The sequence below is a fragment of the Convolutriloba macropyga genome, chromosome 2 (genome assembly GCF_964194025.1).
Source record: "Convolutriloba macropyga chromosome 2, txConMacr16.3, whole genome shotgun sequence".
NCBI lineage: Eukaryota > Metazoa > Xenacoelomorpha > Acoela > Convolutidae > Convolutriloba > Convolutriloba macropyga.
Window position 1 is genome coordinate 38320336 of NC_134469.1, and position 15659 is coordinate 38335994.

A 15659-nucleotide genomic window follows, 5' to 3' on the forward strand; every position below is an offset into this window, starting at 1 on the left:
GTGCTAGCTATTGTCAGGTTTTGCGCAGAGTTGATTAAGTTTTTTTATCTTTTTAAAACAGACAACTTCTCATATACAAAAATTAAAACTTGAAGCCACACTTTGCATCAATCCAATTACTCTAATTTTTCGGTATCACAAGTATCCAAATAAAGCTCAATAAACCAAAAAAATTCATCTTAACAATATGCAATATAAGTAAATTGATGTTCTAATATCAACAAGGCGACTCGGTTATGTGCGATCGCACATAAGGTTCCGACCCCGCTCATCCACAATTTTGGCATGATTGTCTACCAAATGAGGAACATGGAAAAACTCAGAAATTCAAGTACGTTTAAAAAAATTGGTGTATGAAAGAAAACATAGCCTCGAAAGCAATTAACTCAGTGATGGAGTAAAAATGGTGCATTAGATTGATAGTATGTGCAAAAATTAAGAAAGCGAGTCAAGACGAACAGCAATATCAAACAACAACAGCAAAAATTCATTACATCAAAAACTTCATATCCGGTTTAAAAAACAAAATTTTATAAAAAAGTCAAAATAGCGTAAGATAAAACTGATATTAATCAAAATAACTTGTAATTCACCAAGAAAGATATGGGAGAAGTCAATTAAAAGGCTTGGCAACAATTAGACAATAAACAACAAAAACAGTAAAGTTGAAAAATTCGCTTAATTTTTTTAAATCAATTAACTTCAAAGTAATGAAAACCATTAGAAATCAATGAAAATATCCCATAGGTGAACAATTACCAATGCTTCTATAGAAGGGATTAAGAATTGTTAATATTCAACTTTTTATGCGGTTACAAAAAGAACAACAAATAGACAACGAACAAAAAATCAATTAAAACTTGGCAGAAAAAGCTTTCGAAACCGTAAAGCCATTCCATCAAAATATGTTCCATTACACTTTTTGCGAGCACCGATACTGTATTATGTGACCTCTCATAAATGATGCTAAATAGCAAGTAGACAAAAATGAAAAAAATGCGAAATTAAGTAACGTTTTAATTTTTTTTCGAAAAAAAAATTTCAAAGACATGAACGCCATTTATTGCAGAACGAAATAAAAAAGTTTTTGTCTATTCTTCCAAAGGAAGCCCTTGAGAATTGCAATTATCCAGAATATGTCTTACGTCTGCAAAAAGAACGTCAAACATGACAAAAATCAAAAATTAGTTTACTTTTTTTTTCCGTGTCGAAGCCAGTTAAGTCAATGAATTCTTAAAATATTAGGTTGTGTGACACCAATCTCTTCTGAAACCTTTCTTTGCAACAAATTTGACACATTTAGCGTGTAATTAACGAGACTAGATAACAAACAGACAATAAAAGGAACAGAATTGCGAAGTTTGAAAGTGTTGTTTTTTTTAAGATTGGAAAACAATTGTTTTCAGAGTCATGAAAGCCATCAGCTATCTACCAATATCAGATTATTGGCTAATCAATTCTTCTATTGAATACCAATGAAACTAGCTCAATGAACAGGAAATTTCATACGACTAAAAAGACAAAGTAAAACCGACAGTTAACGAAAAAATTTTAAAAAAAATACAAATAAGTTCTTCGAGAAAGTAGTGTCGAAGACTTTAAAATCATAATCTATATCCTAAAGGATTTTAAAATTATCAATTTTGTCTTATTTTGAAAGTCAATAATTTTACATGTGAACTCTTAATAACGTGATAATGTGATAAAACTAGAAAACGTGAAAAATGGGCAAAAACTTTTAAGTTAAAAAAGAATGTGAATTCTAGTAGTATCAAAGCCAGAAAACCATAACTTAAGGCGTAAAACCGCAATAGACATTGAATTTGATTTCAATAGAAAGAAAAAGTATTCTCTCATTGCAGGCAATAAGCTACAAATTGACCAAATAAAGAGAAAAATGGAGCTAAATTTCAATAAGTCATTATTTACTTAAAAAATAAAATACTTTTAAAAGTATTTTAAAAGGACCATAAAAGGACCAGAAGCTTTCAAGTAATGAACTATATGCAAAAATTTGGAGCTAATTTGGAAGCCAATTGGATCTATCATTAGTGAGCTTTTGTTTGAAATGTTCAATTATTTAATTAATGTAGAAAAGATCAAATTTTTTTAATAAAAAAGATCGACAGTTTACAATCCGAAATATTTTTGGATTATTCCATTTCAAGATTCGTCCAAACTAGCCCTGCTAATGCTATTTGGTCGTAAGGAACACTTAATTATTCGAATGTTATAGATATTGATATTTTGTTATTTAAAAAATCAAAAATAAATGCTGCGTTTTTGATAATCAACGAATAAATTTAGCAAAAAACGGCAAAGCTTTTATTACAGAGCATTTTCAGCAGAATTTGAAGGAAAAAAGCATTTTTTGGTTCTATAAAGATTGTGTTAGTGGTGTTTGGGTCTGTAATTCCTGTAATATTAATCAAGCTGGACTAAAAAAAACTTATTTCGTGCTGTTTTTGATGAAAAAGTTAATTTTGAAATATTTAGCCAGCTTTTTTCGACAAAAAAATTAATAAAAGTAACTTACAATGTGTTTTCTCTTTACAAATAAAGATCAACAACTTTTTTTTAAAAAAAATAACAATTTTAAGCAAAACTGGCGAAGTTTTATTCAAAAATTCCGGAAAATGTGAATAAAATCTCACCGGAATTCACTCTATTTTCTCAAAATTCAAACCTCGATAACTTCCTGTAAAAAACGAAAATTAAAAAAATCTTTTTAATTCCATATTCTACGCTGGACAAGCTTTCTGGTGATACCAGTCTCAACTCTCTACGACGAATATATCGATCGGCCAAAATTTACGGAACAAAAAAAACCCATTTGAGTATATAGTTCCTTCCCCCTCAAGAGGGGTCGGAACAAAAAAAAGTTGCCCAAAATTGGACGGAGCTAAAGAATTAAAAAATTTGGTAATTAATTGCTATCACTTTAAAAAACACCTTTTACTGCATGTTTTCTTGATATAAAGCCTAGAACAGTGCTATTTTTTGTTTAATGTTTAAATTTTTTCAGTTTCAGCCAGTTTTCGTCTCGTTGTTTAAATTAGTAAATTTAATAACAATAGACTTAATCAACTCGGCGCAAAATATGACAGTAACTGGCACTGGCCTGCAGCTAATAAAATGAAAAAAAGAATATGAATCGTTGAATGGTTTAGGAAGTATCAGTATACATTTTGAGAAGCAGCACCACAATTTCGAGCCCAAAAAGCAAGGGTGTCATAAATTGTTCCATTTTATAAACTATCTAATGCTTGGTGTTTAATTACGGATAAGGATGCTCTATATCATTTCAAAAATTATATTCTTTTTAAACATTTGACTGCTCTGTAGTTACTCCAACAGGTCACATTATACGCCAGATTTTTCTTATGCCATAGAGACCTGTTTACTTTAAAGGTGACAACCCGGGTTCTCGTCCATACCCAAAAAACCTCTATCCAAACCATAATTGAGCCCGCAGAATGCAAACTTGGGGTCAAAAATGCATGGGCTAGCCTCTGCCACTAAAGCTTAGACAATTGCTGGCACCTCATAACTGCGATCAGAGGTCAATCTCAATTTTTACTCGCCCGGGTCGCCGCTTCCTTGGTTCCATACAAGGATCATATATGATGTCATACAAATCATAACGTATTTCCTAGTACGATCCTTGCATGGAACCAAGGAAATCATATATGATCCTTGCATGGAACCAAGGAAACCATATATGATCCTTGCATGGAACCAAGGAAATCATATATGATTCTTTGATGAAACCTAGGAAGTCATATATGATTCTTTGATGAAACCTAGGAAATCATATATGATTCCTGAATGAAATCCGGGAAACCATATATGATCCTTGTACGTATATTGTTACGCAATTTCTGTAGTTAAAAAAAAGAAACTATAAACAGTACGGTGAAAAGAATCACTCCTAAAATTTTTTATGTGACTACACTAAATATTATTCTATCAGCCATTTCGTTTCACAATATTTATCATGTGACATAATATATATCAGGTGTTTATAAATCTTTCCGGCTGATACTTTCTGGAAAAAATTGGTTTGTGACCTCAACTTGTCGCACTCTAAGCATTTTATTTATACCATTAGTATATGGCTGTAAAATAGATGTGCTCTATCTCTTATATGTCATTAATAAACGGCTTAGACTGCAGAGTTGTTTACCTAGTTTATTTATTTGTTCAGCTTCCAAACTGAGAATTGAGGTGTCCAATTTTGCCAGCAGTGCTCGGAGTGTTTTGCTGTTGAAGCCGCGCACTTGGACCATTCTGCAAGGGTAAGCAAATCCAGTTTGTTTTTTGTGTGTTCAAAAGCGATGTGATGGGTACAGAAGCTGAGGCAGGACACCGATTCTGATCAGACTCACCTATTTTTTTTTAAAAAAAAAACTAAAACTAAAAAATTTAATTGCCAATTTCATGGTCAACGAAAACAATCTTATCGACCACAGGCAACCAATAAGTTACTATCAGGTCAAATAAAGAACTGATTATGTATACTTTTATTCTCTTCATGTTATCAGCTTTCCAGATCAGATCATCAGAGTACTGCTGATCCAGATGATTCTGAGAAACTTATGATTCGCACGATCGGATCTGCAGCATTGCTTTCTATTGATCACCCTTCTCATTGGAAGAAATGTGAAAATGATATGGCCTCAAAAGTTCGCAACATATTGGGCGATGTTAAGTCAACTAAAAATTCCCCTCTAATCGCATTAGTATGACTTTAAATGCTAAGGCCCGTGCGGCCGTACAGGAACCATTTTTACTGCTCTCTGGATCGCGAAATATATAGATTGAACAAATTTATTGAATGAGATAGACCATGCTTCACATAGGATAAATATGAGACACCTTTCAAAGGCTTCAACAGTGAATGTATTAGAACGTATTCTTAATGCAGAAAGTTTGAGTTCACCAAATCCACAGTTTCGCTTTTCTGCAGCATTGGGAGCCTAACCCTGTGATCGCGGCCGCCTTGGGAACAGCATCTTGTTTGCAACAAACAGGTAAAGTTTATGTCGAATCCGGCTGGTTTATTTGCTTTCTATTAAGGAATGAAAATGTATGGGAATTAGTTATTGGCTGGGAGGAGATCTTTGAAGTATTAATTCTGCGCTCCAAATTAAATGATCTGGAGGTCTCAAAAACGCGGGAAAATCTAATCACAGAAAGTTTATAACTTGGATCTCATCATTGGCTAATTCCAATGCGCGTGAATCTGAGCCAAGGCTGATTTGAGCCCATTTTGGTCTCATTACAAGTTGCTTTGACTAGTATTGGGTCTGACTAGAAGTGGTTATGAGCGCACTTGAAACAGATCAGGGGCGAATATGAGCGCACATTAGTCTAATCAGACACCTCAGACAAGATCAATACTCTATAAAAAGTACTTAAAGACGTTCAGGATAGCGGACACACTAAAACAAAGTGAGGCCACGGTAAAGCAGCAATAAAGAGTAAAAAAAAACTCTTAACACAAATTTCAAGCTTTGTAGATTGTTAAACACTCCCTATACTTTGTATCAACTTTTTGAATAATCTAGCTATAATATTAGAGTTATTCCTTCAAAATGAAATACTCCTCCGAAAAGAATTACTCCTTCAATTTTTCATGTGAGTTCACATAAATGTTCAGTCAATTCCTTTCACAATATTTATCATGTGACATAATATAAATCATGTGTTCATATCTGCTCGAGAAAAAGTGAAAAGTGCGACTTCTCACTTTTTCTCGTGCATCTATCAAGCGTTTATAAATCTTTCGGCTTTCTGGAAAAAAAATGTTTGTGACCTCAACTTGTCGCCCCTTAAGCATTTTATTTATTCCATTAGTATATGGCTGTAAAATAGACATGCTCTATCTCTTATTTGTCGTTAGGAAACGGCTAAGACTGTAGAGTTGCTTACCTAAATTTTTTTTGTCCAACTTCCAAACTGAGGATTGAGATGTCCAATTTTGCCAGCAGTGCCCGGAGTGTTTTGCTGCTGAAGCCACGTACTTGGACCACTCTGCAAGGGTAAGCAAATCCAGTTTGTTTTTTGTGTGCTCAAAAGCAATAGGATGGCTCCTGAAACTGAGGCAGGACATCGATTTTTATCAGAGTTAGCTATTTTTTTAAAAAAAAAAGAACTAAAAAAATAAAATTTAATTGCCAATTTCATGGTCAGCGAAAACAATCTTTTTGACCACGGAAAAACAATAACTTTTATTCTCGTCATGACATCAGCTTTCCAGATGAGATGATCTGAGTACTGCTGATCCACATGATATTGAGAAACTTATGATTTGCACGATCGGATCTGCAGCATTGCTCTCTTTTGATCACCCTTCTCGTTGGAAGAAAAGTGAAATTGATATGGCCTAAAAAATTCTCCACAAATCGGCCGATGTTAAGTAAACTAATAATTCCCCTCTAATTGCCTTAAAATGACTTTAAAATGCTAAGGCCCGTGCGGCTGGGAGGATATCTTTGAAGTATTAATTCTGCGCTCCAAATTAATTGATCTGGAGGTCTCAAAAACGCGGGAAAATCTAATCACAGAAAGTTGGTAACTTGGATCTCATCATTGGCTAATTCGAGTGCACTTGAGTCTGAGTCAAGGATGATTTGAGCCCACTTTGGTCTCATTACAAGTTGCTTTGACAAGTATTGGGTCTGACTAGAAGTGGTTATGAGCGCACTTGAAACAGATCAGGGGCAAATATGAGCGCACATTAGTCTAATCAAACACCTCAGACAAGATCAATACTCTATAAAAGTACTTAAAGACGTTCAGGATAGCGGACACACTAAAACAAAGTGAGGCCACGGTAAAGCAGCAATATAGAGTAAAAAAAAACTCTTAAAACAAATTTCAAGCTTTGTAGATTGTTAAACACTCCCTATACTTTGTATCAACTTTTTGAATAATCCAGCTATAATATTAGAATTGCTCCTTCAAATTGAAATACTCCTCCAAAAATAGTTACTCCTTCAATTTTTCATGTGAGTTCACATCAATGTTCAGTCAATTCCTTTCACAATATTTATCATGTGACATAATACAAATCATGTGTTCATATCTGCTCGAGAAAAAGTGAAAAGTGCGACTTCTCACTTTTTCTCGTGCATCTATCAAGCGTTTATAAATCTTTCGGCTTTCTGGAAAAAAATTGTTTGTGACCTCAACTTGTCGCCCCTTAAGCATTTTATTTATTCCATTAGTATATGGCTGTAAAATAGACATGCTCTATCTCTTATTTGTCATTAGGAAACGGCTAAGACTGTAGAGTTGCTTGCCTAATTTTTTTTTGTCCAACTTCCAAACTGAGGATTGAGATTTCCAATTTTGCCAACAGTGCCCGGAGTGTTTTGCTGCTGAAGCCACGTACTTGGACCACTCTGCAAGGGTAGGCAAATCCAGTTTGTTTTTTGTGTGCTCAAAAGCAATAGGATGGCTTCTGAAACTGAGGCAGGACACCGATTTTAATCAAACTTTTTTTAAAAAAGAACTAAAAAAGTAAAATTTAATTGCCAATTTCATGGTCAGCGAAAACAATCTTTTTGACCACGGAAAAACAATAACTTTTATTCTCGTCATGACATCAGCTTTCCAGATGAGATGATCTGAGTACTGCTGATCCACATGATATTGAGAAACTTATGATTCGCACGATCGGATCTACAGCATTGCTCTCTTTTGATCACCCTTCTCGTTGGAAGAAAAGTGAAATTGATATGGCCTCAAAAGTTCTCCACAAATCGGCCGATGTTAAGTAAACTAAAAATTCCCCTCTAATTGCATTATTATGACTTTAAAATGCTAAGGCCCGTGCGGCAGTACAGGAACCATTGTTGCTGTTCTCTGGATTGCAACATATATAGATTGAACAAGTTTATTGAAAGAGATAGACCATGCTTTATGTAGGATCATTATGAGACAATTTTTGAAAGCTTCAAAAGTGAATGTATTAGAACATATTCCTATAGCAGCAATTTGACTTAACCAAATCCCTAGTTTAGCTTTTCTAGCTTTTCAGCATTGAGAGCCTAACCCTGTGTTCACAGCCGCCTTGGGAACAGCATCTCATTTGCAACAAACAGTTAACAATTATGTCGAAAACGGCTGGTTTTTTTTGCATTCTATTAAAGAATGAAAATGTTTGGGAATTAGTTTTTGGCTTGGAGGAAATCTTTGATGTATTAATTCTGCGCTCCAAATTAAATTATCTGGAGGCCTCAAAAACGCGAAAAAATCTAATCACAGAAAGTTGGTCACTTGGATCTCATCATTCGCTAATTCGAGTGCACTTGAACCTGAGTCAAGGATGATTTGAGCCCACTTTGGTCTCAATACATTTACTACATGCTTTGACTACTATTGGGTCCGACTAGAAGTGGTTATGAGTGCACTTGAAAAAGATCAGAGGCGAACATGAGCCCACATTATTCTAATCAAACACCTGAGACAAGTTCAATACTCTTTAAAAAGTACTTAAAGACGTTCAGGATAGCGGACACACTAAAACAAAGTGAGGCCACGTTAAAGCAGCAATATAGAGTAAAAAAATTTTAAATACCATTTTCATGGTTTGTTGATTATTATGCGCTCCCTATAGTTTGTATCAACTTTTTGAAATATCTGATTTTAATATTAAACCTTACTTGCACTCGAGTGCATCGGTTTTACACTTGTTAGGGGGTCTATTCAAGTGCAAATACTGTAAAAATAGACCAGTACTAGATTTGAACCAGCAGCTCTTACTTGCGGGCCTAGTGTGCTACCCATTTATATCAACTAGTATTAAGCTCTCGAATTTGGACATCTCTTATCAGCCGTTCTCGCTGACATCCTGATCCTCAAGGTTCCATTTGTCTAACCAAGTTTACGTTGAACAACACACAGAATACTCACTAATAGCAGATCTCCAAAATCGTATTTTCCAAAAGAAAATGCGTGTTGAAAACAAAATAATTATTAAGAGTGGTCTTTGGTTCGCTAGAAATAGAATACGGTATGTCCTTACAGATATTAAGCTAATTTCCAAGGAAACAAAATAAAAGGAAGACAACGCTGAAAAATCAATCGATCTTTTTTTTTCTTACACACATATTCACAGGACATGAAAACCATAAACTTTCAACTAAAAACTGAAACGGTTTGACTAGAGACTTCTTTTGAATACCAATCAGCGAAACTAAGTAATAACACTACAAAAAACAATGGACACGGACAGAACTCATAATTTAACAAACTATTTCATGAAAACTCATTATTGAAGAAATTAAAATTGAGATTTTAAAATAACATGAAAAACTGACCTGTAAAGAAAATTCAAAAGTTCTTATGGAAACAAATCGTCAAAGCTCTGAAACCATCAGTAAAATAAAACAAATAAATGTTTACTTCAGCAAAAGAACTGTAGTACTGATCAATAATTAAACCAAGTAAGATTTTGTGGAAATCAGAATAAATCAAAAGGTTCAAATGCCAATTTTTTGGAAAATGTTTGATCTCAAAGTCATTGAAATAATTGGTTGAAAAAAGATTGAATTACTTCGCTTAGACAACCAAAAAATCCATTGAGGTCTTTGATGATTTGGAAATTTTTGAAGGACTACGAAATCAACAACAATTAATGGTGAAAAATTAAATTTCTAATTATTATCGCAAGAGAATAAAGCCTTAGCTCTCTAATTATTATTGCAAGAGAACAAAGCCAACACATGATATTGAGAAACTTATGATTTGCACGATCGGATCTGCAGCATTGCTCTCTTTTGATCACCCTTCTCGTTGGAAGAAAAGTGAAATTTATATGGCCTAAAAAGTTCTCCACAAATCGGCCGATGTTAAGCAAAACTAATAATTCCCCTCTTATTGCATTAAAATGACTTTAAAATGCTAAGGCCCGTGCGGCTGGGAGTATATCTTTGAAGTATTAATTCTGCACTCCAAATTAAATTATCTGGAGGCCTCAAAAACGCGGAAAAATCTAATCACAGAAAGTTGGTAACTTGGATCTCATCAGTCGCTAATTCGAGTGCACTTGAGTTTGAGTCAAGGATGACTTGAGCCCACTTTGGTCTCAATACATGTTGCTTTGATTACTATTGGGTCCGACTAGAAGTGGTTATGAGTGCACTTGAAAAAGATCAGAGGCGAACATGAGCCCACATTAGTCTAATCAAACACCTCAGACAAGATCAATACTCTATAAAAATTACTTAAAGACATTCAGGATAGCGGACACACTAAAACAAAGTGAGGCCACGTTAAAGCAGCATTATAGAGTAAAAAAATTCTAAACAACATTTTCATGGTTTTTAGATTATTATGCGCTCCCTATAGTTTGTATCAACTTTTTGAATTATCCGATTTTATTATTAACCCTTACTTGCAATCGAGTGCATCGGTTTTACACTTGTTAGGGGGTCTATTCAAGTGCACCTACTGTAAAAATAGACCAGTACTAGATTTGAACCACAAGCTCTAACTTGCGGGTTTAGTGTGCTACCCATTTATATCAACTAGTTTTAAGCTCTCGAATTTGGACATCTCTTATCAGCCGTTCTCGCTGACATCGTGCTCCTCAAGGTTTCATTTCTCTAACCAAGTTTACGTTGAACAACACACAGAATACTCACTAATAGCAGATCTCCAAAATCGTACTTTCCAAAAGAAAATGCGTGTTGAAAACAAAATCATTATTAAAAATGGACTTTGGTTCGCTAGAAATAGAATACGGTATGTCCTTACAGATACTAAGATAACTTCAAGGAAACAAAATAAAAAGGGGACAAAGCTGAAAAATCAATTGATCTTTTTTTTCTTACACAATATATTCACAGGTCAAGAAAACCATAAACTTTCAACCAAAAAACTGAAACAGTTTGTCTAGAGACTTCTTTTGAATACCACTCAGCGAAACTAAGTAATAACACTACAAAGAACTATGGACACGGCCAGAACTCATAATTTATTAAACTATTTCGTGAAAACTCACTATTGAAGAAATTAAAACTGAGGTTTTAAAATATCATGAAAAACTGACCTGTAAAGAAAATTCAAAAGTTCTTATTGAAACAAATCGTCTAAACTCTGAAACCATCAGTAAAATAAAACAACAAATAAATATTTACTTCAGCAAAAGAAATGTAGTACAAATCAATAATTAAACCAAGTTAGATTTTGTGGAAATCAGAAAAAATCAAAAGGTTCAAATGCCTTTTTTTGAAAATGTTTGATCTGAAAGTCATTGAAATAATTGGTTGAAAAAAGATTGAATTGCTTCGTTTATACAACCATAAAACCATTGAGGTCTTACATGATTTGAAAATTTTTGAAGGACTACGAAATCAACAACATTTAATGGTGAAAAATTAAATTTCTAATTATTATTGCAAGAGAACAAAGCCTCAGCCTTCAAAGTCATTAGACATTCACCTGGACAGTAAAAACATTTTTTTGCGCATTTTCTCATGAGAAAAAAAATAAACCTCAAAAATTGGTGAAAATTCAAAAAAAAACACAATGTTTTTTGGAAACTGGTAGTGCAAGGATGAGATACATTAGTGAAAAATAATTACATTTATAGACATGAAACTGATTCTCAATTGGAAAAAATGAGCCTAAACTGCATCTCGGCAGTATTATGATAGAAAAGATCCGTACTTCAAAAGTTCACTGAAAGTTTTCAAAAGTAATAAGAGCCATTGGATATCAGTTGAAAACACAGCATCCTTTTATTAGTACCAGACAAAGAAACCAATTGGATTTTTGATTATTGAGACCAATCCATGTGGAAGCACAAAGAACAGGAAGTGCAATCAAAGCAACAGAAATCTTTTGAAGTTTCCTGAAACGATTTGTCGAGGCCTAATACCCATGAACTAATATTGAAAAATTAATATGTTATGTTCATTGGAGCTCGCTTTCTTTTAAAGGGACTTGCTTCAATTGACTCTTCTTAAGAATTCATTTTAGTCAGTAATTAACATAAAAAAAACAAAACTTGCATAAATACTTGGAATAATTCATGCCCCAATACAATCCGAGCAATTTTAGATTATAAGAGTCCTCGAAGGGGACTAAACTGTCTCTAATTTAGCTGCGGGTCCAACTAAACACCTAATTGTGCCAAATATTTACGAAATTAAAGTTTTGGCATTTGAAATTTTTCTGTATACCAAAAATAAACGATGCATATTAGATACATATCGAGTTAATTTAGCAAAAAAACGGGCAAAATTATTAATCAAGGAAACCCATATAGGAAGCTAAAACAAAATTAATCCCCTCTGAAGTTTGAAAAGATTGTGTTGGCATTTATCAGGTCCCCAATTTGGCAAAGTTAAACAGAGTGGGTTATGAGGTCATACATCGGAACATTTTTGATGAGAAAGTTTGAAATTCTTAATATTTAGCAAAGAATTGTCAGAAACATTTGGATCAAACCATTCAGCAAGCCTCCTCTACCCTTAGAGGTAAAACCAACAACGCTATTAATGAGAGTTTCAGCAAATTTAGCACAAGTAACTATTAGTTCGTCTAAAAGTACGAGAAACAGCCAAAATCGGTCTACTATTCACAAACCTTTGAACATCGATATCTCCCCGGAAGAAACCAAATTCAAAAAAATATCTTTTATATTCTATATTTTACGCTGGACAAGCGTTTAATGATACCTCCCACACACAGCTCTCTATGGTAAATCTGTTGATCGGCGAAAAGTGACTGAACAAAGAAAAACATTTGAGTATATAGTTCCTTCCTCCCACTAATGTGGGGTGTGAACAGTCAAACTTTTTAAGTTTTTGTTGAATGCAACTGTCCTAGCTAAGGTTTGGGCTTTATTTTTTACTTCGATTTTAGGTTTCATGTGGTTGCGTTTTTAAAACTATTAGTTTGGCCGTATGATAACCCTTGATTTTTTAGCCAAAAATGGCTTCTAACATTATCTTTATGTTTTATCAGTTATCAGACAACTATCGACTGCAATTTGAGCTATGTATTCTTTAATTTCCGATCTTGTGATTCTTGTTTCTATACAGTGCTATAATTTTGGCTGCACAGTGGAATGAAGAACCTCAGCCTGGAGAAATATTTATTGACCCCTTAAAAAGGACACTAAGATTGCAGAACAAACGTCAAAAAGAGCATTTACCTTGAATGCAACCCGGTCTCATTAGTTCATCAGTTCCTGTTTGGGTTGAACTTATCTCTAACAGAGCAAACCAGATCTTACAAAACACAGCAAAACTACCGAAAAACAGTTGAACAAATTTTTATTGTGAATACCAAAAATAGTGTGTGACCGATTAAACGCTTTTGGTGATCATTTGAAAATTAAAAAATATACAACTCCAATCAAAATTTTTTAAGAAAACTACAGACAAGCATAAAATGAGTTGCTGCACAAATTGAGTCGAAAAACTTTTCTCTCTCTATTTAAAAAGGTGTGATAACTTAATGCCCCAAAAAACTAATTTGAAAAATTACTGTGAATGTATGAGTAAAAAGAACTGAAACACAACAGATATTGGCTGACTCTGCCTGTTCAGTCAAATAATATGCCCTGTTATGGCTGGATTTGTTAACGTTTGTTAAAAATTCCCAACTTTTTGTTAACGTTTGTCATTTTACTGCATCTGTAAATCTGGTTTTCGCTATTTTTGTAAAAATCATAACACAAATTATTGAATTACAAAATTATTACATAGTTTAAAAAACTTTTAAATAACACTCTACTAATTATTAGTCTGTTAACATCGTTTTCTAAAATTTGATCAAAGAGAAAGGCATGAGTTCTTTAGAAACACTTTTATCTGTGAGGCTATGGAAACAAATTTATCAACAAATTATTTATTAATTTAATTAAGAATAACCTTCGACATAGTAAACCTTCGCGTTTTGAATTCAAGGCTAGAAAAAACGGTTTCAGAGGAAAAACTCCTGAATTAAAAAATTCTATTGATGCTAATAATGCTCTACCACACGGATCCATCTTAGGACCAACCTTTTTTCCAATTTATATTAATGATCGATATTTCAATGAAGACTCAACTTCGGATTAATATTTTTATGTCGATTATACAATCATAGTTTCGTGCTCAGTTAATGAAATTGATAAATTTTATACGATTTAAGATGCGTAAAGCAACAGCTCGATCAGCACCGTTTAACAATCAATGAAAAACATGCACGCTGATGCCTATCGGCCGCAACATATAAGCTAAATACTTAAACTGTATTTTCAAAGAAGTCAAAGATGAATACAGATATTTAGGCATCAATTTTAACAAATCGGTGAAAGTTGCGTACCACTGTAAAAAGTTTGCAATAAAGTTAGCAAAATTTTTGGGTGTTGCATATAGGGTAGGAAATTATTCCACAAAAAGTCAAAGTGTATCTTTTTACAAGGTCTATTTGAAATCTACAATAGAATAGGATCTTCTGATAGACGGAAACACCTCTAAGACACGTTTCGGTAAAATTAATATTATGCACGAAAGAATATGTTGGGCAATTTTCTTTAAAGGAATAACGAATGCGACTAAGGACACCATGACAGCGCTTCATCTTCTAACCGTTTAAGAACGAATTGCTCATAAAATTTTCCTAATCATGTTTCGTGAACTCAGAAAACCTGAGTTAGCTTATATAAAAATAGATTCAATCAGCAACCGTTGTGAAACAAGAAGAGTTTCAACATACACAAAATTTTACCCGTACCTGGTTCAAAAACCTTCAAAAAATTGCTTAGGATAAAAATTATCATTGCATGCAATTTCGACCAAGAAAACAATTGAATTCCAGAAGGCATACGTGAACTTACTCCCAGTCAGCTCAGTACTTCTATAAAATCCTTCACTTAATTTTATATTCAGGATAGCTATGAAGTGTTCTATTTATTTTTTGACCTCCGATAGTTTATTGTGGTTTCGTAAATATCTTTCTGGGCTCTTGTTAGATGATGCAGGAGTTTCTTCAATTGTCCGTCCAGGCGTATTTTTTTGAAATAAATGTTCTTTTGTTTAAAAAATGCTATGTTGCTGGTAAACAATTGTCCGTCCAGGCGTATTTAGACGAACCTTAGAACGCTTTGAGTACAGTCGGTTGACCTTGATGTTTTTGCATTCTTTCTAGACAGCGCTTAGACTGGCTGATTTCTTTTCTCTGCATCGTATCTTTAACCTATTATTGGACTTGATCTAACTTTTATTGAGCGAATTATTTGACTGTTTTGACTTTTTCTTTGACTATCATTGATGGAGAGCATGGAAGCAACCAGCAGTAGCAAAGGGCAGAGTATCGTGAGTACAATTGAAAACGATAAGGTAAATGATCTAACAAAAGAAATTTGGAGCCTCCGCAAAACCGTAGTAGAACAACAGAAACAAATTGATGCGCTGAAAGAAAAACAAGGAAATATAAACGACCGCCTCAGGGCTCAAGAACGCCATACGAGGAAAGATAGTGTACTAATAATAAATCCCCCTTTTGACGCCAGAACAGCTAAAGATGTTACGAGTGAGACGCTAGTTTTTTTTGAAAAATTGTTGCAAATCAAGCTAGCCTATTGAGATATAAAAGCATGCCATATCGTACCAGGAACCTTGAAAGATAACTCAATGCCTACAGTGATTTGC

The 15659-nt window shown here is 33.8% G+C and overlaps 2 protein-coding genes across 2 annotated transcripts in view; one reads left to right on the forward strand and one right to left on the reverse strand.

The window, feature by feature from the left end:
* Window positions 1-15659, reverse strand: part of LOC142358644 (equilibrative nucleoside transporter 3-like) — a 502369-nt gene that overhangs the window by 381941 nt on the left and 104769 nt on the right. The gene's annotated exons all lie outside the window — the stretch shown is intronic.
* LOC142335264 (mite allergen Der p 3-like) overlaps window positions 1-15659 on the forward strand; it is a 35195-nt gene that overhangs the window by 7079 nt on the left and 12457 nt on the right. Inside the window, exon 2 of the mRNA XM_075383688.1 lies at window positions 4208-4298. Within this exon, the coding sequence (XP_075239803.1) occupies window positions 4208-4298 (91 nt within the window). The remainder of the gene's footprint in view (window positions 1-4207; window positions 4299-15659) is intronic.